This window comes from Oppia nitens, unplaced genomic scaffold, assembly GCF_028296485.1.
Source record: "Oppia nitens isolate AA-2021 unplaced genomic scaffold, nextdenovo-longstitch-racon4-pilon3 scaffold24_pilon_pilon_pilon, whole genome shotgun sequence".
NCBI lineage: Eukaryota > Metazoa > Arthropoda > Arachnida > Sarcoptiformes > Oppiidae > Oppia > Oppia nitens.
Window position 1 is genome coordinate 237,988 of NW_026533204.1, and position 22,504 is coordinate 260,491.

General features: G+C 30.7%; 5 protein-coding genes across 6 annotated transcripts; 2 read left to right on the forward strand and 3 right to left on the reverse strand.

The window, feature by feature from the left end:
- Window positions 1-385: 385 nt before the first annotated feature.
- On the reverse strand, window positions 386-2,124 carry LOC128954006 (uncharacterized). Its single transcript, XM_054299564.1, has 2 exons — window positions 2,029-2,124; window positions 386-1,960 (listed from the first exon to the last, which is right to left on the reverse strand). The coding sequence occupies exon 2, from the start codon at window positions 1,934-1,936 to the stop codon at window positions 386-388; it is 1,551 nt and encodes a 516-aa protein (XP_054155539.1). The 5' UTR covers window positions 1,937-1,960; window positions 2,029-2,124.
- Window positions 2,125-3,171: 1,047 nt separating this feature from the next.
- On the forward strand, window positions 3,172-4,124 carry LOC128953948 (phosphatidylinositol 3-kinase regulatory subunit gamma-like). Its single transcript, XM_054299496.1, has 2 exons — window positions 3,172-3,307; window positions 3,382-4,124. Exons 1-2 carry the CDS (start codon window positions 3,253-3,255, stop codon window positions 3,951-3,953), a joined length of 627 nt encoding a protein of 208 aa, XP_054155471.1. The 5' UTR covers window positions 3,172-3,252; the 3' UTR covers window positions 3,954-4,124.
- A 1,147-nt stretch (window positions 4,125-5,271) lies between these two features.
- LOC128953931 (kinase suppressor of Ras 2-like) lies at window positions 5,272-9,851 on the reverse strand. Of its 2 annotated transcripts, none has more exons than XM_054299470.1 (8): window positions 9,540-9,851; window positions 9,097-9,409; window positions 8,868-9,008; window positions 8,185-8,792; window positions 6,061-7,557; window positions 5,840-5,977; window positions 5,634-5,763; window positions 5,272-5,548 (listed from the first exon to the last, which is right to left on the reverse strand). In XM_054299470.1, exons 2-8 carry the CDS (start codon window positions 9,277-9,279, stop codon window positions 5,396-5,398), a joined length of 2,850 nt encoding a protein of 949 aa, XP_054155445.1. In that variant the 5' UTR covers window positions 9,280-9,409; window positions 9,540-9,851; the 3' UTR covers window positions 5,272-5,395. The 2 variants fall into 2 exon arrangements, with proteins under 2 accessions (XP_054155445.1, XP_054155447.1); XM_054299472.1 differs by lacking the exon at window positions 9,540-9,851 and having other exon boundaries at window positions 9,097-9,314; window positions 9,381-9,397.
- A 3,269-nt stretch (window positions 9,852-13,120) lies between these two features.
- Window positions 13,121-15,940, forward strand: LOC128954009 (ion channel TACAN-like). The gene is made up of 5 exons (XM_054299575.1): window positions 13,121-13,546; window positions 13,683-13,801; window positions 13,889-14,155; window positions 14,214-14,369; window positions 15,532-15,940. Exons 1-5 carry the CDS (start codon window positions 13,469-13,471, stop codon window positions 15,938-15,940), a joined length of 1,029 nt encoding a protein of 342 aa, XP_054155550.1. The 5' UTR covers window positions 13,121-13,468.
- Window positions 15,941-18,812: 2,872 nt separating this feature from the next.
- LOC128953935 (protein spinster homolog 3-like) lies at window positions 18,813-21,206 on the reverse strand. Its single transcript, XM_054299479.1, has 4 exons — window positions 20,059-21,206; window positions 19,642-20,002; window positions 19,410-19,575; window positions 18,813-19,062 (listed from the first exon to the last, which is right to left on the reverse strand). The coding sequence occupies exons 1-4, from the start codon at window positions 20,901-20,903 to the stop codon at window positions 18,923-18,925; spliced, it is 1,512 nt and encodes a 503-aa protein (XP_054155454.1). The 5' UTR covers window positions 20,904-21,206; the 3' UTR covers window positions 18,813-18,922.
- Between the last annotated feature and the right edge of the window lie 1,298 nt (window positions 21,207-22,504).

A 22,504-nucleotide genomic window follows, 5' to 3' on the forward strand; every position in this document is an offset into this window, starting at 1 on the left:
TGTTTGTGTACTAACGAAACTAATATTCAATATTTCAAATCAAAATATGAATAATATGAAAATTATTTATTAGTTTGTTATAAAAACTTTAAATACATGTTTTTAAATATTTTTATTATATATATAGTATATAAACATATTTATAAAAAAAAACAATATAATAAATTATTAATAATTATAAAATAAAAATAAATAAATAGATTTAATTTGAATATAAAATTAGAGTATAGTTAATAACATAAGAAATGTTACTATAATATAATATTAAAATAAAATCATAACTAAATAAATGGATAAAAATTTAGTGATAATAAAAATTAAATCAAATGTATATAACAAACAAATAGTAGATTCAGTACTTCTTTACTCTGAATTTTTCACGTCTTTACTTTGCATGCGAGCGAACCGAAGCCGCCGATGGACTGCTTCCCAAAGTGGATGTCGTTCCACCTGTTTTGGAAGCGGTTCCTCCAGCGCCACCTGTTTTAGACGCGGCTCCTCCAGCAGCACCTGTCTTGGACACGGCTTCAGTACTTCCAGTCTTAGACCCGGCTCCAGCACCACCTGTCGAACCGCTACCAGTTTTAGACGCGGCACCTGTTTTGGATGCACCTTTAGCTCCCGAATCGATTCCGGCAGCACCAGTTTGAGAGCGAAGCGACATTGTTGATGGACTGGATCCCATTGAAGACGTTGCCTTAGAACCGCTTGCGCCATCGGCACCTGCGCCTCCTGCACCACCAGTTTTAGAGCCGGTACGACTGGCCCCACCAGTGCTGGAACCAGTACGGCTAGCACTACCAGCACCAGCTTCACCACCATCACCACCAACGGGTCCCGATTTTGATTTCTGTGCCGACTTAGACTTCTTGCCACCGCAACAGCACAGCAATAGTAAGATTACAATAATAATAATTATAATAATAATTATTATTATGATCCAAATCCACCAATTGCTGCCACCGCTGTCACCCGATGTCGACGACACTGAATTCAACTCTGTAATGGAATCCGACGATTGACTATTTAGTGTCGATTGAGAAATGCTTTCGGTGACATTGGCACCAGAGTCTATATCAGCTCCGGCATCGTTAGGTTTATGTGTCTCAACCGATCCCAGAGTAGCTGTATTAGGATTGAATGCTGTTTTCTTGCGGCACCGATCGCACGGACACTCACCGCGCTTAAAATGCAAGAAGTCCGGTGCCGTGTCTTTCATCTGAGATTTGGATTCGGATTTTGTTTTACCACCACTGAACTTAACTCCGGGAATACGCCAGAAGTAATCCTCAGTGAATAGATAGATCGCATTTTTGTTTACTTCATGATCCAAGTCTGTCGCCGCGTCAATTGTAGGCGCACTGCCCAACTCGTCCAGACTGCTGGGATTATAGGCCTCGACCTCGCCTTTTTTGCACAACGGCTCGATGTTGACTGCGGCAACATTACTTCCCTGAATGATCATTATATACGATCGCCACATAAACATAGAATCAATCGGCCGGTTCCACATGACCTTTGCTTTGGCAAAGTATTTGTTGGCCACATAAGAGATCGGCGAGTCAGCCCATTTGGACGTTTTTACGTCATATATCAACACTTTGTTGCCATCGTCGGTGTGCTCAACAACGTGCAGCTCTTGTTCGCCTTGTCCGCAGATGCTCTGGGCATCGATATACACGGCGGCGTCGCCTTTCTTGAAGCCGCCCGGCAATGGTTGACCGCTACGTTTGGGCGGGAAATCTGAATCGTCATTCAGTAGCCAATGATAACCACCGCTCGTTATGAACCACTGTTTCTTAGACAGAATATAGGCTACTGAGTCAATGGTGGCGCCGTTCTTACATATGTCTGGACCTCCGATGACGACAACAATCGATGTCCAACTGATCGTTAAGACAGTCAGCCACACAACATATTGATGACAACAAATCATAGCTATCACTTCTGGTCAACACTTCTAAGAGATTTTTAAACACTTAATATATGTATAAAAGATAAAACTAGTGATCAAAAATTGTTAACAACTTTTTATTCTTCAAACAAAATCAAAACAACTAAGACTTTGAGTTATAAAATGAATTTTTGTCACACTTTTAACGGCTTTCGATAATCGATAACCAATTGATTGAATAAATAATTAAAAATTTCTCGTGACTTATGTAATCAAATAGATATCATTGATTGTGTTATTGTTGTTGTCTCGCTATAAATTTACATGTATTTTCTGTATATTTAGTTTTATTAATTTAAAAATTATTTTTAATACATTTTATATTTTAATTAATATTCAAATTAACTAATGTTTATAACAATTAAAACTAATTTTAATTATTATCTCTATTTTTGTCAATGTTTTAGTCCAATTAATCCAATTAAAATTAATTTATTATCTCTGTTCGTGGATTAACCAATGATCTGATTTTTTAATACAGTATTATTTATCATATCTTTAAATTTAATTATAATATAACAATAAACAGTATTAATGAGTGATACTCTGCTAAGTTTAATTAATAATAAAAAAATGATAATTTAAGTTATAATAAAAATTATGTTATATTTTGAAAATCAATTAGTAATAAATTTCTAAATTATTTTTATTGAAACAATTTGATTAGTGTAATCAATGACTTTAACAAATTTTGTTTATTTGTTTAGTAAACTTGAAAATATTTTTAAATCTGAAGTATAATTATATAAAAAAGACAATTTTGTTTTTAAAAATAATCATACAATTTTTATGCAATAAAAACCAATTATATAATATTTTAATACAATACATTATGTTTTAATATTTTTATGGTATAAAATTTATACTTGAAAACTTTAATTGATGAACTTGATATCAATTTTGTTGTCTACCAATTATTAAGAAAAATCTAGTTTTATTTTTTATAACTTTATACTATTGTATTGATATTGAATCCTAATTTATAATTATAAAAAAATAATTACTAAATACAATAAATTTTCTCAACCCTAACGAGTGATGAATTAAAATATAATAATTATAACAAAATAAAACTTTTGAAAAATATTTGAGATATTTTATTATTTGTGTCAATTTTATTAGCGATGTATATGTTTCAATATGATAACAAATTTATCATAACATTGAAACTTAATGTATATGATATATAAATTAAAAAATTTGAATTTTTAAAAATCTAGTTTATTAATAACTTTTGATAAACAAATTATAAGTGATTAGACACTGGTTTCTGACTAATAAAAAAAATAATAATAATTATGAACTGTCTATTTTGGTCTCAAAAATTAACAAATGTCTTTGTTTTTCATAAAAGTATATAATTAATGAAATTATATTTAATGAATTAAAATAATTAATGATTTTTATTTTTTAAAATATATTATTAGAAGAGTTTAACGTTTGGACCAAACCTGAGATTAAACACATACTGAAACAAAAGGGCCGGCAATCAGATTTTGAGATCAAACACCAGTTGCTTAGCGATGACTTTCTTGAGTTAAAAGTGATGGACCAATCGGTAGAGATAAAGACTCAACAGATTATTAGTGGTAAAGTGGAAGAACTGAGAAAATGCGATGAAATATCCGATAATAATAAGCATTTGAATGGACTGAACAATGGATCGCATATCATGTATCCGCACGAAGACGAAACCAAATGGTTTTTACCGAAATGTGACCGAAAAAATGCTGAACGGCTACTCAAAGGTCGACGCGACGGGACATTTCTGGTACGAAGTTCGGCCCAATTGGAGGACAAGTATGTACTCAGTATTGTCATCAAAGGTCACGTCAAACATATAGTTATCCAGAAGTCATCTGACGGTTACTTTTTGTATAGCAATCACAAACATCCGACACTATTCAGTTTAATCATGTTTTACGCCCAACCGTTTGACTATCAAATTAATGTATCGGTCGAGTCGTGTCAAAATCTATACTTTCCTGTATTTGATTAGATTATTTTTTTTTTAATAATCAATACTTTAGTGTATCATTTTTTCCAAATAATAATTATTATTATCAAACAATTATCCAAATAATCATTAAAATGAGAAAATATATTATGTATTGAGTTTCTCTCAACATTCTATTCAACATTCAAATTATTTTTATATACCTATATATTCAATAGCTATAACAACTTTTGTAACATTACCTGTAATTATTTTGTTTTTGTTTCTAAAAGTATTGACAATTTTTTCTAATTTTAGCATAAATTACCTTTGTTACAAAATAATTTACAGTAAGTTTTTGTTTATTTTATTTTAAATCTATATATTTTAACAAACAAAACAAAATTTACGATAAAATCAAATTTTGATTAAAAATATTTGTCATTTATTAATTGCACAAAAATAAAATAATAATCAGACGAAAATATATTCAATAAATTATTTTTTAATTAGTTTTAAAAAATTAATATCTTTTATGAACACAATATGAATTAATTTAATGTATATTTGTATATAATTTCTAATCATTTCAATGTGTTGTAATGCACTGTATGTCAATTATTGTGAGTAATTTATTTTTTAATTTTAATTTACATATTAGTTATTTTTAAAAAATGATTAATTGTATTTAAGGAATTTAGTTTGCATTCAAAATGGTTTGCATTTGACAAATATATTTGACAATTTTTTGTTGTTGTTATCTGAATAATAATTACATAATTTCTTTTAAAAATATTTTAGCTTAATTTTATGTTATTTGACTACATTTTTTATATTAAAATATGTTTGTTTTTTATTGTATCCTTTTTGTTTTAAATAGACTTCAATTTAAATAATACATCTACAATAATATATATACTGTATATGTATATATATATATATAAATTATATATTTATTTAAATCATTTTCATCCAATACACTGTACACAGATGTTTGTAATATAGGCCTTTAATGATCATAATTATATATATTTTTTGTAAATTAATATTAATGTATGTATATAGACATCGTATATAACAAATTCACTATAATATACTGTATATATATTTATTTATAATATATGACACATACACCAGTTTCCCCGCAAATATTATTGAGTGACAGATACAGTATATTAGACATACAGTACAAGAGATAGATAGATTGATAAAGGATCAGTAGGTCAGGGAACTGGTGTCTGGAAATTACATCACAGTTAATATAATTATAAACAATTTTTTTATCAATAAATTATTATATTTTTCATTTAATTGTCGTGTGTTTTCACAATCGCTGTTTGTGAGAGTTTTTTTCTTAAAAATATCTTAATTTATAAATTTATATACAGATATATAACTATAAACTGAATAAACGACAAAATAATTAAATTGATATTACAATCAATCATAAAATCTACTGTATTTGTTAACCAACGATGATATTACTCTCTGTCTGTGTATTTCTATCAGAAGAGAGACTCAGCTGATCTCAACAGATGTATGGGATGTGATGGACTCCTTTGCAATCGTTTCTTTGGCAAACGCGTCAGTATTTCATATAACTTACTAAACTCTGTCCTCTCATTTGACTTAAATGACCAGCAAATCAATAATAAATCCTGTAATTTAATATAATTTAATTGTTTGCCAAATAAAGTGTTAATTTTTCTTTGGTGTTATTGTTTACCAAATATTGTCACAAACCTTGACTTCTTTAGACGCTTGAAGATTCATCAGCGATTGTTTCACTCCTTTGCCCACTTGCCATATAATCACTTCCGATGGTTGTCCCTTGAATGGCCACTCGCCTAATAGTAACTCATACCATACGGTTCTGGTTTTATACAATTAAAAACAAAATAATAATAAAAATAACAGTTTTCTTTTGTAAACTGATCTGAAAAACAAACCCAAAAGCATAGACATCGGTAGCCGTAGAGAATGGTAGTTCTTCAGTGTCCTGTTCGCTATGAATTCGTAGACTACGGACTATCTCTGGCGCCAAATAGCAGAGCCATCCTTTCGGTATTGTTAGCCAATCGCCCTTTCTGTTTGACGAAACAAATCAAACAAAAAACCAATAGTTAACAAAAATTTAATTATTTTTTCCAATAAAATTATGGTCACAAACCTGTTGCCGACACAGAGTTTAGCCACAGAAAACAGTCCGAAATCAGTTATGACGACTTTGCCGTTTTCATAGAATATGTTTTTCGATTTAAGATCTTTGTGGACAATACCGCGCGCGTGAAGATAACCCATTCCCTGACAAATCTGTTGCGCGATAGTGATTGTACGGTTCAAATTGAATTTGTCGCGACGCAGATGTATGTGTGTGTATAGTGTCATGCCTTTGCACAGTGAGGTCACTATAGCCAGATGTGGCGGTTTCATACAGGCGCCCATAAACAACACAAGATTGTCGTGACGGGTCTTGCGAAAAGTGGCCACTTCTTGTTTGAAGGATTCGATTGTTTTCTTATCATCCAAAACGTTGTTCATGTTTAACCGTTTGATGGCCACTGATCCGTGCCAATTGCCTTTGAACACAGTACCAAACCTACCGGTACCAATGGCCTCCTCGATCTTAAGCTCGTCAAACGGTATATCCCATTCGCGAAGCGTTAAACTGTTTTGTCGCGGCCACGACTTATCGTTCGGATCGAGATCCGAGGCCTGACTATCTTGACTATCGACACGTCCGGCCAAAGTTTTCTCTGAATCTGTACTACCGGAACCCGAAGTACCGGACACTGTTTTATCACTATCTGTACTCTTTTGTGTGTCAATCACTTCACTTTCACTAAATGGTTTCGTTTCTATGGTAATACTACCATCATTAGTATTAATATGATTATTATTAGTATTATTATATCCGTCACCGTATGGAATGGTTATCTCTGGAAACTGGAACTGTTGTATACGGGATGCGGACTGAGGCGTAGTCTGCGAGGATGGCATCGATGGATAGATGAGTGCTGGCGATGATGGCGTTGAGGAATTACACGACGATGTATTGGACGAGGAGTCGTGACCGGCAAATGAGGGCAGGTTTATCATGGGTTGGTTATAATGGGTCCGCTTTTTATGTACTTTGCGGCCGAGTATTTCACTTTGAGACCTCGAACTGCCGCCGCCGCCGACGCTCATGTTCGGTATGGCATGACTTAAGACGATTGGCGACCGGCGTTCTTCATTGTTGATGCTCTGCTTGAAAATGTCGACAAACTCGTTGGGCAAACCACATGAATTGGGCACTTTGTCGACACAGTCGCGATGACACCTGTATTTACACTCTTTGCACTTATAGCCGATAAACATCGGCTTTTCGCACAGATTGCACGTACTATTAATCTTCATTGTTGTACTAAACCGATGATGTATGGAATGCGCCATACCGTGCGATCGCGGACTGCGGGGCGCGACAGGCGTGTCGACAAAACAGTTGTCATGTTGCTGATCGGGACTGGCCACTGGAGGCGACCTCGACGGTGACATCATGATGGGCGACGAGTGACCTAATCCGGGTTCGGTTTGCAGCCGACGGCGGTGTGTTGTTTGGCCCAAGTTGTCTAAACTATTGTGATGATTATGCGAAGCATTGGTTATATACTTGAGTAGCACTTGACTGATTTGGTGGTCATTATCATTACCATCATTATTATCAACAAAACCACAGCAAAATCAAATATCACACGCGTTTTTTGTAGCGCACAGACAAATACACAGCCACACGCGCACACATACGCAAGTTTTTATAAATAGCAATTAAATTGGTAAAGCCATGTCATCACAAGCGGTAATTGTGGTCAATTCGGGTGCGGTTAAATGCGGTTATCAATTCAGGCAATCATCAAATCATATTTCACATTATTGTTCAAATAAGTTGCAATAATACAAAATATCAAAAAATAAAAGAGAAAAAACATGCGTTTAGATAATTGGTAAATAAATTTCTAATAATAATAATAATAAAATCATATCTCTATTTACTAAATAATTAAATTTATAAATTATTTTTAAGACGGTACTAGATATCGCTATTACATCTACGATAAAACTCTGGTAATCCACTCAGACCTACAAACTACTGGTTTAAAAAAATATTTACTAAACTACCGTAATATTGAAAGCAATTTATATGATATATCAATAAACTAATTTAAAAAAAGCAGTCTAATGTCTAAATAATTTTTGCCAAATAATAAAAAGCTATTTTTAAATATATATTTATATATAAACTATTGTCTCATACTTAGCGACCGCAGGATCTAATGGTTCGATACGATGGGCCAAATGTTCTTCATGTGACTTGCTTTTGGTCAACGGAAACGGATCGACCAGTAGATTGCGTTTCCCAGGCGGCGGTGTTGTCGGAAACTTTTGTCTTGAATTGTTTTTGTTGATTATCGGCGGCGTTGGCGGAGGTGTTGGCCGTCGACTGTCCATTGAGTTAGTGGTCGACGTCAGGTTTGAGTTCAATATATAGGAACCAGTTTGTGGAAACCAAAGTCCTGCAGATTGTGGCGGAGATAATGGACTATTGTTTTTAAGTATATCTTCCGATGGAACCGATGTTCGCATTGTTCGGTTTCTTGTAATACGTGGCGACGCCGAAGCTGAGGAAGTCATGGTGTTTGTATTGGTTGTCGACTTGGTTCTGTCCCATGAATCCCAATGTAGATCATCTAGCAGTAGCTCACCGGCCATCACCTTATCAATGGACAGCTTAAGACTCTTGAGTGCCGTCAATATTCGCCGGATCTCTTCCTCACGCGATTCATTCTCATGTAATATCTCTTTCATCTGCTGTTCTGATGACTTGAGTAACGCATCAAAAGTCATGACCCGATTGCATATCACCTGATAAATCGATCAAATGATATCATAAAAAACATGATAATTGCAATTAAATAATGAGTTGAAATTTCAACAAACATTGATAGATCTGTCGCTTAAACCGACAATCCTAAGCCATTGTCTCAGATGTGGATATGGCTTGAGTTCAATTATCTCATGACTGCCGCGACACTTGCGTTTGGCCGCCAACTGTCTGCTAAATAGTTTGACGAGTTTTGACTGCAATGGATGAATGAAAAATATGAAGAAACACATAATGACTAAAACATAAGACATAAAAATTTGGTGCCAAATATTTAGGTCATACCTCGAGAGTGCGGATCTCGTTTTGGGTCAACTCGGCGGTGATCGAGCACTCAGTACGAAGTCCTTCCAAATGTTTGGCATTGATGTCGATCATGGCCTGAATGGCCAGACAGTTGTCGATAGTCTTGCGGACGCAATCATCAGTGGTGTTATTCATCGATCGACAATCATTGATTGACATCATGGTTTGTTTTGTATGTGTGTGTGGATCAGCTTAATCTGTTAATATGTTATCTGATCTCAGAATTTGTAGAGTCATATACACAGCACTCGATGGTCACTCACATTATGGTTTGGTATCGTTTTCATCTTAACTAATGATTATTGTTATTATTATTATAAAATTATAAATAACTAATTATATATATATAATAATAATAATAATAATAATAATAATAATAATAATAATAATAATAATAATAATAATAATAATAATAACTAAACCGATTGTATTATTATTAATACTTCCATTAAATTTTGATAACCGATTTGATTGCACTAAATATTATGGTTTAATAGCCATCAGAGAGACTCTGTTGTAATAATACTGTATTAATACATATTATACTACTGTTAGTGTAATAACAACTCTACAGTACTGTAGAGTACGGCTTATAAAAATGTATAGCAATAGTAATGTAATGTAAAGTAAACCAATCAATACAGTAATGTCACTGAAAAATAGTGTGAGAAAGAGAGTCAGTGAGTGAGTCAATGGGGAGAAAGAGAGAGAAAGAGAGAGAGAGAGAGAGAGAGAGAAGAGAGAGTCAGTGAGTGAGTCAATGAGGAGAGAGAGAGAGAGAGAGAGAGAGAGAGAGAGAGAGAAGAGAGAGAGAGAGAGAGAGAGAGAGAGAGAGAGAGAGAGAGAGAGAGAGAGAGAGAGAGAGAGAGAGAGAGAGAGAGAGAGAGAGAGAGAGTCAGTGAGTGTGAGTGTGTTTTTTGGACGCCTTGTCTGTGATGGACGCCGACGCTCGACAGGTATAGACGCCTGAAAATAAATGGGCACAGACTGTATTTTAGGTGAACCCCCCCCCCCCCTATATAATTGTGTGGTGACAGTGACCCCCAGAGTTATTAATTTTTCATCATTTATATATATATATTTATAAACTAATTTCTACACTATTTTAAGTTTATAATTTGTTTGTTTTGTACATTTTGTTGTTAAAAAATACAAACTATATATTACTTAAATGATTTGATGTATTATTGTTTTACAATACTGTATACAAATTGTAATACTAGACTACAATTAACAATTACAAATGAAACCAAAACAATAAACTGCACTATAGTTGCATAAAAAACATGATCTAAATATATAGACTGCACCCCATGTACTGTACATTTTAGTTTACATAAATTTTAAAAAAATTTATTATTGTTTTTTATATTTCATTGAAACCATACCAGAAAATCTATAAATAAAGTTATAAATATAATAACAATTATTATTAAATGAAAATTCCTGTAATATTCTAATATTTTTGTGGCTATTGATCACTAAATTAAGTAATAATTGAATATTTTTGTTTATCAATTATTTATCCATGAGTTTTGCAATCATGTTTAGCAATATATGTATATTTTTATATTTAGTTAATTTTCAATTTTCCCCCAAATAGCTAAAATAAATGCATATAATTGCAAAGTCAACAATAATTGTTCATTTATTTGTTTATTGTTTTCTAAAATTAATTTAAATTATCTTATTATTGTAGTAAAAATAAATGCAATACACACTCAATTAGTTCCCTTAGTATTAGTAGTATACTAGTAGTTATATACTAAACTAATGATATTTAAATTTAGTTTATATTTGCTTTTATATTTTGTTCACTGAATACAAACACACAGAAAAAGTCATAATATGTCAGTTATTTAGCTAATAATAACGAGAAAAACATTGTTATAGTATACTATATATATATACACATAAACTTTATATTGTGTGCTAAATATAAGTCCGATAATTATATTTTGCCATTCAATATGTTGTTTCTCTCATTTCAATTTTATGATAATTATATTAATAGCTATAATAATAAATTATAGTTAATATAGTAGTAATAATAATACTGGAATTAATATGTATGTATGCTTGGTCTGTGTGTGTGTGTGTGAGAGAGAGAGAGAGAGAGAGAGTTAAAAAATTCCTAAAATAGGAATAAAGTGGCGAATTCACTGCAAAATCAAACATAAATATATGATAAATATATGACAATACAATATATAGCATTTTACATATAATATGCACGAAATTTAATATATATTATACAGTGTATGTATCTGTACAATGTGTATATAGTACTGGATATATATAGTATATAAGTTATGCTAGATTGAAGAGAGAGAGAGAGAGAGAGAGAGAGAGACCCGTAAAAAATGTAAAAGACATTAAAACTTAATACAAAAATCAATAGAGCAGTGAAGGGCTATATTTAAATTGAATGCCATTATATATATATAATGTATATATACTATATATCCCTAGGAATTGATAGGACAGGGATGAGCAGCCAATTCACTCAACTTACAGTATAAGAGCTTTTTTAGTAGGAGTTATTCAATTCCCATGCGATTCCCAGCGAAAAATTCAATGCATTTTATCGATTTGAATGTTCAATGTCACGACACCCCCGTACGCCCCCAACCCATGCATCGCATGCACTAACACACACATACACACACCGCTACTACAATACACTATCAGATATACTATCTGATCGAGAGCTGCATTATTGATTCTCTATGCCCTCAACAGGCATACACATGATTATAATATATATACTACTGTACTATATATCCATATTTATATATATGCGCGCACTCTAACATTTTAACCTAACCGGCCAACAAACCCGGATACCCTACAATGATTTTTTATTTAAAAAGCATCCCGTTGACATCGCTAGTAAATATAAAATAATGAATCCAGTGAACAACTCTATAAAAAAATTCTCCAATATTCTAAATGAAATTAATATATATATATATATAAAATTATATTACGAATTGCTGAGACGACAACAATGTAATAAAAGTCCTATTCATTAACTAAGTTATCATATTTAATGCTTACAATGACTGTAAAGCTTAGACTCTAATTGTAAATATGATAACTTAGTTAATGAATAGGACTTTAAAATTAACATGTATTATTATACATTGTTGTCGTCTCAGGATATTGTAAAAAAATTTTATTTATATATATTTAATAAGCTCTATAATTCACAATCAGATTCTAATTGTAAGTGTCTGTAAATAATTTTCATTATTTACTAAAACCAATAGTGATTTTTTGTTGTTGTGATAATTAGTTATGTTATATGTGAACGTCTGATATGTATTGCATAATATTATATAATAGTCGATAGAATTAGTTATGACGTTAATACCAGACTTGCAATTGAAAGTCAATTAGTCAATGCTATAGTGACACCAACAGAATGCCTAAACTTTTAATACATTAAAATAACGAATTGTTTAATACATATTAATTTTGTTTAGTGTTAACAGATTAGAGCAATATTAGTCAGGATTTTCAAATTATCATTTAAAAAATAATTTAATTGTGCAAAAAATTAAAATGGCATATTTTCTTAATATTATATATTTTAATGGCAATTCAAATTTAAGTTATCCAAACAAATAATACAATTGGACATCTGACAACTTCATAATTCTAAATAAATTTTTAACTTCAAAAAACTGTTGTTTTTTTTATTGTGAAACACTTATTAAACACAAGTCTAATACAGCCGTATGTATCATACGGTATGTCTGTGTTTGTCTATACATAAGAGTATTACTGTATTATTATATTTTTATTAAACACACTGTGTATTACATACACACTCTATATGTTTACCAATGCTTTAGCATTCAATGGCAATGATTAGTATAATACAGTAGTTGTAGTACTGTTTGAATGTTTCAAATCAAACACTCATCTAATGACTGATTGAATGAATAGTATTAATTTAATGTGTATTTTATTTATATGTTTTATAGTTATAAACGTAATATTAAAAAATAGTAGGCATTGAATATTAATACACTGATTGTTTGATATGACATTCAATAATAATAATCACTATTTATTATATAATACACTATTAATAATACAGACTGACTGTACTGTACTGTAGTATTGGGTATTAATATCATATAAGGCTTACAGTTGTGTTGTATTTCTCATAATTGATTGACATTTGAGAGAAACGATAGATTCAATTGATTTGATTGTCTTACGTGTCGTTAAAGGAGAAAAAGAGAGAGAGACTGGTGTTAGTGGTGATCACCATTGATCCGACCAAATATCATACTCAGACATACATATCTGGACACGAAATACTTGATGTCAAACAGAAATGTCCGATAATTCGGCTACCATTGAGACCGTTCGGGACGAATGGAAAGTACTGACCGACGAGTATCACACTCTAGAGGTATGACTTTTAGAGGCAGTTATTATCTGATTGTTGTTCAGATCCATACTGTTGTATCTGATATAATGTTTCAGTTATTTTGTTGTTAACTAAATGCTAATGATTTTGTTGTTGTTATCTGTGAATCAATTAAAAGGAAAGTCACAAATCGTATGTGAATTCAATCACAGAGTTTACCAAATTGCAGAACAAATGTCTCAAAGATATCAATCACCAGAAGTACCGGTTAAGTCAATTGAGACAATCGATTAAAAAGTATAGGATATTATTGAAACAATTATCGTTTTTGTAATTTTAATTTAAGATTGTTTTTGTTTGTCTGTCTTCTCGATATGATATCAGATGCACGACGACTACTGACGAAGAGAGTCAACTACGGGACGATATAGTGCGCCAAATGGACAGTCGTGCGGCACACGTGCGCGATATTAGACAGTCGTTACCGCAACCTAATGGTCTCTATTTGAATATTGTATTGGGAAATATCAATTCAACATTACTAGACAGTGAACAACGATTCAAATACAAGGAACAGTACGAAATGTTCAAATTGGTGGTTACGTGTGTCATATTAGTGGTCAGTGCAATGGATCTGATTTTTCAATCGCGGTATAAAACATATAGATATTAAGATATCTTATATTAAATTGATTGATATCTTTTGCAGAGTATGCGATGCGATTCTCCATTTCCTTCTTGTTTGGTACCACTGCACGCTTACCATCCGTGAGAGCATATTAGTGGTCAACGGTTCACGAATTAAGGGCTGGTGGCGGACATTGCAYTTTCTGACCACTATTTTGGCCGGTGTTATGGTTGTCTGGTATGTCTATTATGTATTTTTTATTTAAAAATTGTTGTAACCATTAGGACATGTGACACATAAGCCTTCACATGTGTGATACTTTGTTATGCAATATGGTATACATGTGTGTAGTCTATGTATTAATAAGATTTTGCTTATCATTACGAGTACTTTATTGTAGTTTTTTATATAAAAAACTTTGTACTCATAATCTCGCAAATCATTGGTGACATTATATTAATTGTATTTATAGTACAGTAGTTTTTATAGTTACTATCTATAGAAAAGATGGTATTTTTTCCTAAATACAAATCAATGTCTATAATGATTTACCGCCATATACTGTGTACTGCATTATATTGTAAATTTAGTATACATTAGTATAAATTACACGTACCGGTAGTATATTAACTTATAGTATAGCAATATTTATTTATAAACATTACATAATTAACATATTTATACTGTTTGCTTATTTGCTATTTTATTATTACGGTAATGTGAATATAATTAGAAACTATATATATTTGTTATAAGTTATAACATAATTATAACGGGAGGGGGGAAATATTTTTCAGAAAAGTTGATATATAAATATTACTGAAAATTATTTATTAAAATAAACTAATAACTAAAGTATTTTTGTTGATTAACTAAAAATGTTAATTATAAAAAATGTGTTTATTTTTTTATTTTTGGGTTTTAGTGATTTACTAGAAAAATAGTTTCATAATTATTATTATGAACTTAAATATACTGTATATAAATATTATTTATTTATATTTTATTAGAACGTAATGAAAATATCTCAAAAATATTAGGCAAAAATTTTTTGACACAAAAATTGGTTTAATAAAAGACAAGAATTCTAGGAATTTGATGACATTTAAAAAATCAAGAGTTGTTTTATCAATAATATGCTTACATTTTAGTAGTGAAATTAAAAACTTAATTTAATTACAAACAAATATATATATATATATGGAAAGTTATATTTAGATATAACTAGTATTTTTAAAGCTAAAACTTGTTTACAGTATTTATATGAATACATCAAATTAATCTTTAATTAGTCTGAAAATGTACTTAAATTTGTATTACCAGACGATTTACAGTTATTTACGTTAATATTAATTAATTTTTGTTTATTTRTTTTTTGAACGGTGTTACCACCCGATAGGCCCGACGGCTTAATTTACAACAAATTTCGTGTCCAATTTGTCTGTTATATATGTTACTCAAGTTTTCTGCAATTTTTACAATATTACTACCAATACGGTTGTCTATACCGGTTGCGAGCACTGGGCGAACGGTACGACATGGACATCACGATCCAAGGTTTTCACTCGTGGATGTGGCGCGGACTGGGATTTTTATTGCCATTTCTCTATTTTGGTTATCTGTTCCAGTTCTACAATGCCTATACTCTCTACAATATGTACAAATACGATCCCATTTGTGTTGAATGGCAGGTGCCAGTGGTTGCCGTCCTATATTTTGTCATATTTTTAGGTAATACTATGACCACATTTTTGGTGATCCATCAGAAACTGACCGGAAAATCCAAAGTGAAACCAAAGCTGACATAAAATTATTTTTTATTATATAAACAAACAAAAAAAAAGTTTATTATACAAACAAACAAACAAAAAGTTTTTATTTACAAATTGATATTTTTATTGAAATTATTATAAAATATTTTTTGTTTCTTTGGTCGTTGTTAACGAATTTATGCATTTTAAATGATGTCATTATATATATATATATATTATATATACAGTATATTTACATAAATTTATATTTATATAAATACTATTGTACTGTATAAGTTTATAAATGATATAACATTATTATCTAAATAGATGTTAAATAATTTTTTATTTTCAACAAATATAAATTTGCATTTTATGAAGGTTGTCCGCTAACAAAAATAAATAAATGTTTACTATTAATAGTTATAATTTTAAAAATTTATAAATTTACACTAGATCATAGTTACATAAATTGTTTAATTAAAATTAATATATACCGGTACTTTAAAACTTATTTTAGACAAATAAAAAATTATTAAATGTTGAGCCAATACATTACACAACTTTTGTTATATAAAATAAAAAGTTAATTAATTTTTTGATATATCGGTACAATACAATGTTTTTAAAAAGATTCTAACAGTAATATATATTTACATTTTAATAAATTAATGTTTATACAGAAAATAAAATTTTTTGATTAACAAAAAAGCAAACTATAATTTTGAATATTAAACTGAGTTTACACTAAAAACAATGACAATTAGATCAGATTAGCCACCAATAGTAGTATAGTCGTTGTAGTGCTAACAACATTGGCTGGATATGTGTTATAACTAGTGTCTTGATTTTCAACTAAAAAAATTATTTTGTCGGTTCAACGCTTATAACTGGGACTTAGTATGTCCACCGAACTTGACCAGTGGACACTATTTCCGAAATTTTATTATAACTATAAATAACTATTTGTTAGGTTAGCAACTATAAAAACTTATAAATAATTATTTCATTGATTTTGAAAAATATAAGCATTAAATTGTAAAATTAAGTACAAATATATGTAAAAACAAAAAGTAATAATTATATAAATTATATAAAATGTGTAAACTGTTATCAACTCATATTACTTTTTTAACAATAGAAATAATTAGTTTATTTATATAAATCATTTTTGTAAATATGCTGCAAACAAATGAATATATATCAGTTGAAATATTTATAAAAAAATAAATAACTATTTCAATAACTATTTGACTTTTTTAAGCAACTATTATAACAACTATTTAATAGAGTATAAAAAATTATTAATCAATACACTAATTATAACGAACCAAACAACACATTTGGTACCGGATTTAGACTTAAGTGCCAAACACTTGCTCTTCGATGGTCTGAATCCGCGCTCTTTCATTTCCCTATCATATGCCGGTAAAGTTTGATTAGGACAGTCGGGTTTATATTGAAAATTGATTGCTAACTAATATTATTGGTATATACAGTAGTACTGTATGTTTGTTTTTACCAAATATTGTATATACCGGATAGTACTGTATTAATAATACTATTTGCACGTCAAATGACTCGATTGTATTCACATTATAGGTTAAAAACTAATATCAACTATAATATGACTCTCCACACCACCTCTAACTAATACACTACTATCTAATTCCATTCACCATCATTTCCTAACCTCCCACACCCTACCCTACCCACACCCAAACTAACTGAGATATAATTTTTATGCTTTGAAAAACAATTTTAATGCTTTTATATTATACTTTAAAAACATTATACAAAACGAATCCCTCTAAAGTTAAGTAATGTCCAGATATTGTGTGGATTCTATATTCCAGTTCCCAATTGGTTACCTGTTGTCCACCATATCATACATTAAATTATTAAAACTGTTGACAATTAATCAAGGTCGATTGCAAGTTTGGACACATAAGATAAAAGTCGTTTTTTAAATAAAAAACATTTCTTTGGGTTCTAAAAAGCATTATTTATTAAAAATAAAAGTCTGGAAACACCTATAAATCAGCTCAAATCTATCTTAACATACCTGACATATACATAAACATAGCATAATATAGCAAACTTTAATAATAATAATTAATAAACATTAATATAAGCGCGTGAATATTACAAAAGATAATAGTTTTGAGTAGGTTTTACGTGTTTTCGTACTTTTATTTTTAATAAATAATTTTTTTTAAGACCCAAAGAAATGTTTTTTTTGTTGAAAAAACGACTTTTAGCTTTAGGCGACCAAAAGTCAATTTAGCCAAAAATGATTTGTTTTTATGTTAACTAAATTTGTTAAATAATTGCAGTAATTTGATTCATCCACACACTCAGTGATGTATAAAAATACTTTTTAAAAATGGTAAATAAAATTTATTTGTTGCTAACGTGAATAATTGCGTAAATTAATCCAATTGATTTAACGCGCGTGAGTCTATAGATATTAAACGTGTTATTATAACAATTATTGGCTAAAGTTCGTTATATGTAACCCATTTGTTGTTGAAATTTCACGCGCGTTGTTATAACCATTAAGTTTATGACAAATGCTATCAATTACTTTAGGTTAGGTTAGGTTAGGTTGGGGTGGGTGTAGAGGGTTAGGAAGTGGCGTATGTGGAGGGAAGGAACGGGAGGTGAGGGCTGGTATGTAAAACTTGTTAAATTGTCATTTTATTAGCGTTTAAAACTTGAACAACAAATGGGTTACATATACCGATTCTGTTCCCAATTATTAATTATATTTAGGCTGTCAATAAAATTTAGACATTTTTTGTTAAATCAAACAAACATCAAGAATTAAATTATAAAAACCTCGATTTTTTTTATTTTAAATTATTTCATATTAAAAAATTAATTAATTATATTAGATTTTTTTGTTAACTTTATATAAATAAATAACATTATTATTATTCAAAATAACATAAATAAAACAATTCGTAATAATATCAGTTTTACAGTATAAATATATATAATTTACATAACAATTAAAAATCTCATATTTGTAATCAATTATTGAGACATAAGATATTTGACATCCGGATCTACTATTGTACTGTTATCGTCGATACCAGTATTGTATGGCCGAGTGTTTGACGCACAGGAAGGCAACGAGTGTATGGACGTATCAGATGGACTACGAGATCTGTCCACTAAAATAAAAATTTAAATAAATAAATAACCGGTAATTAATAATTAATTACTATTATAGTAAAATTTTTGTAAATTTTTATTGTTTTATTTTGTGATTCAATTCATCAAAAAAATATATCGTGTAATTCATAGAAATAATTACGGTAATAGTTAATTGTTATAAGTTTATATATTTATCTATTTTTTAAAAATATAGTGTCAACAATAAAATGTAGTTTTTTTGTATATTATTTTAAAATCCTATCCTACGGTTCCTATTTTTTAAGTACTGTATTAATACTAATTATCACTTATGGGAAAATCTTTATTGTCTTAAGTGTCGACTGTTTTTCTCTATTAGCCATACCTTGTATTTGTATTTTGCATTTGTCTTTGTCGACGACAATGTACAGCGATGTATAGAGAAAGGCTAAGCCGCCCAACACTATGACAAATGGTGTCAGATATAGGGCGTACTGTAGACTCCAGAACTCTGGTGTATCCCATTTGGGGTTCTTAAAGGTATCCATCAGCTAAATGGATGATTTTAAATATATTTTATATAATGTTTACAATTAAAACAGATATATAATACATACTAATCCGATAACAAAAGGACTGCTGGCGTCGCCAAACAAATGCGAAACCAATATTTGCAACGATTGGGCAAATGATCGTCTATTGGGTGTTATCACATAGAGTAGCATATCTGCCACAAGTGACCAATTGGTGCTCAACAGTGTTATGCTGACGAATACAAAGAAAAATGCCGCCGCCTGTGATGAGTGGGCAAACGTAATTGTTATAAATATCGGTGGCACTGCGGCCAATGCACCGATGGCGCAGACAAGCGGATCGGCGCGCGGATTAAATCTCTTGTAATACTGGGAACCGCCGGCGCCCATAACCACACCTAGTATTCCGCCGATGCAGGCAATGACGCCAAATATAAGGCCAATCCTATTAAAATAATTATTTTCAGAAAATTTATGTCAAAAACAAATTATCGGACAAACCATCCGTCAGATTTTGGATTTTTATCGGCCGTATAGGCGTACGCCATAAATGTTGGCGCCCACCAACTCAGAGCACCCACAGCAAAACAGACACATGTAAAGCCAACTGTTGACCACAAATACGATGGCACTGTTAGCAGATATCGGATGTCATCCATAACTTTGGTTTGTTCGCATTGTTCGGTAATGCCTTCTGATTCGCCTCTTTTAGGTTCGCGGACAAAAAAGTAGATCATTGCCGTACACACGATACCCAAAACGGGCGTTACCCGCAAAGCGTCCTTCCAGTTGCCGGTAATTCCAGCCACTCCTGTACCGACAATATAGCCAAGTCCCGAACCAACGGGAATAGCAAAGTAGAAAATTGCCAACATTTTCGATCGCATGACCGGCGCAAACAAGTCGGCAATAATGGTCGGCGCTATTGTCGAATAGCTGGCCTCACCCACGCCTACCAGTGCGCGCAATAGGAAAAACATTGGCGTCCAGTTTTGCGGTACAAATGAACCGATAAAAGTGGTGACACTCCAAAACAGTATACCGAAAATCATTATCAATTTGCGTGAATAACGATCACCCAAATAGCCGAATAATGGGGCAAAGATCATATAGCATACGATGAATGATGTCTGCAATAGACCCGACTGGCCGTGAGATAGGGAATAGTAGGACTCGATCTTTGAAAGTACGCCCGCAACCGTAAATCTATCCATATAGTTGAGCAAATTGATGACAAACAATATGGCCACCGATATGTATGACTTGGTCGGCACCGTCATTGTGACTGTGGGGATGGTTGTCGCCGATTGGCCAGTGGTGTCAATTGGTTCGTAACTGTTGGACATACACCAGTATTGCCGATAGCACGGGTGATGAGTTTTTGTGATTTAGACAATTGGTATGACGACCACAGCTGGTCAGGAGCTGACAGTAAGACAATATAAAATGATTGGTATCAACTGTTATCGGTCAACGTATCCGACGGTCACAAACACTCATTGTTGGCCACAATCTCGCGGCTAATAATGTGATACTTAATGTATGTTTACATTGACTGACAAAAACTGTTTGCAAATAAAACATATGATTTTAGTCTCACAATAGTTAACGTCTAGTTATTTACAACATTAGTATAATATTGTAGTGAGAGTTGATTGAAGTTAAATGAAAAAAATCATTGAATACAATGATAATACAGTACAGTATAATTTTGATGTCTAAATGCTAGTAATAAATTGCCTAAACTTGATATTATTTAATTTTTGATAATTATTTTTTATAGTTATCTAGCTTATTATCAATTATTAATATCATCATCAATTCAAAGTTCATTAATTGTCAACTATTATATATTTTACACTACAGTAGTACTTTAGATATTGAATGACTGATAACTGTTTTAAGAAATATGTGTAATAATAAAATATCGATAAACTATAATATACACTAATCCAGATCAATTAAATCACTAATTGTTTATAAATAAATTATTATATAGTCAATTGAGTAATACTTAATACTATGATAATAATGTTTTTTTCTCAATTAAATTAAATTAATATATTTAATAAGTTATTTAATGTTTAATAATATATTATAAAATACGGTAAAAGTTAATAACTATTGAGTTTTTAAATGAGATAAATGTCGTAATACTTTATTAAATATGATTATAATAAAATATTATCAACAACAAAAATATATTACTATAATAGTAGATATTTTTTTAATAAAATAATGACGATTTTTAATTCATCAAAATTATCTTGGTCAATTTATCCAATATTCATCAAATAGTTTTTTTTATACTCAGACTGTACTTTATATCTATAGTTAATTGTAGAATAAATGGATAATAATAAATATCATATTATTAAAGGAAATATCAGATATATTATACCGATATAAATATTATTTAAAATTACTTATTTATATTAGTAATAAACAGTACAATATATCAAAAGTATAGTGTATTGGTATTAATTAATTTTAATAAATTATAAATTTATGACTCATTAGTAATTTGATGACACATAGGTATATACCCCAAACCCCATACCCAAACCCCATACCCAATACCCCATATCCAATACCCCATATCCAATACCCCATATCCAATACCCCTACAGTTATACGGTTACATACATTAAAAATTGTTGATTACATAATATGTCTTTATCTAATATTGCCAGCAATAGTATGGCTGTCAATATCAGTGATTGTCAATTAACTATCACCGAACTGATTGACCAATTGGTCGACAATGATGACCACAACAACAACCAACAGTTATCTCAAGTGACACCACCGCAAGTGTGCGATGACGACTGGATGAAAAACTTTATGCAAGAGTTATTCAATTTTGATTTCCAATCGGATGAATTGATCCAATTGTTTGAACAATTAGCTTATCAGGGATTTGATTACAAACAGATGATAACTCAAA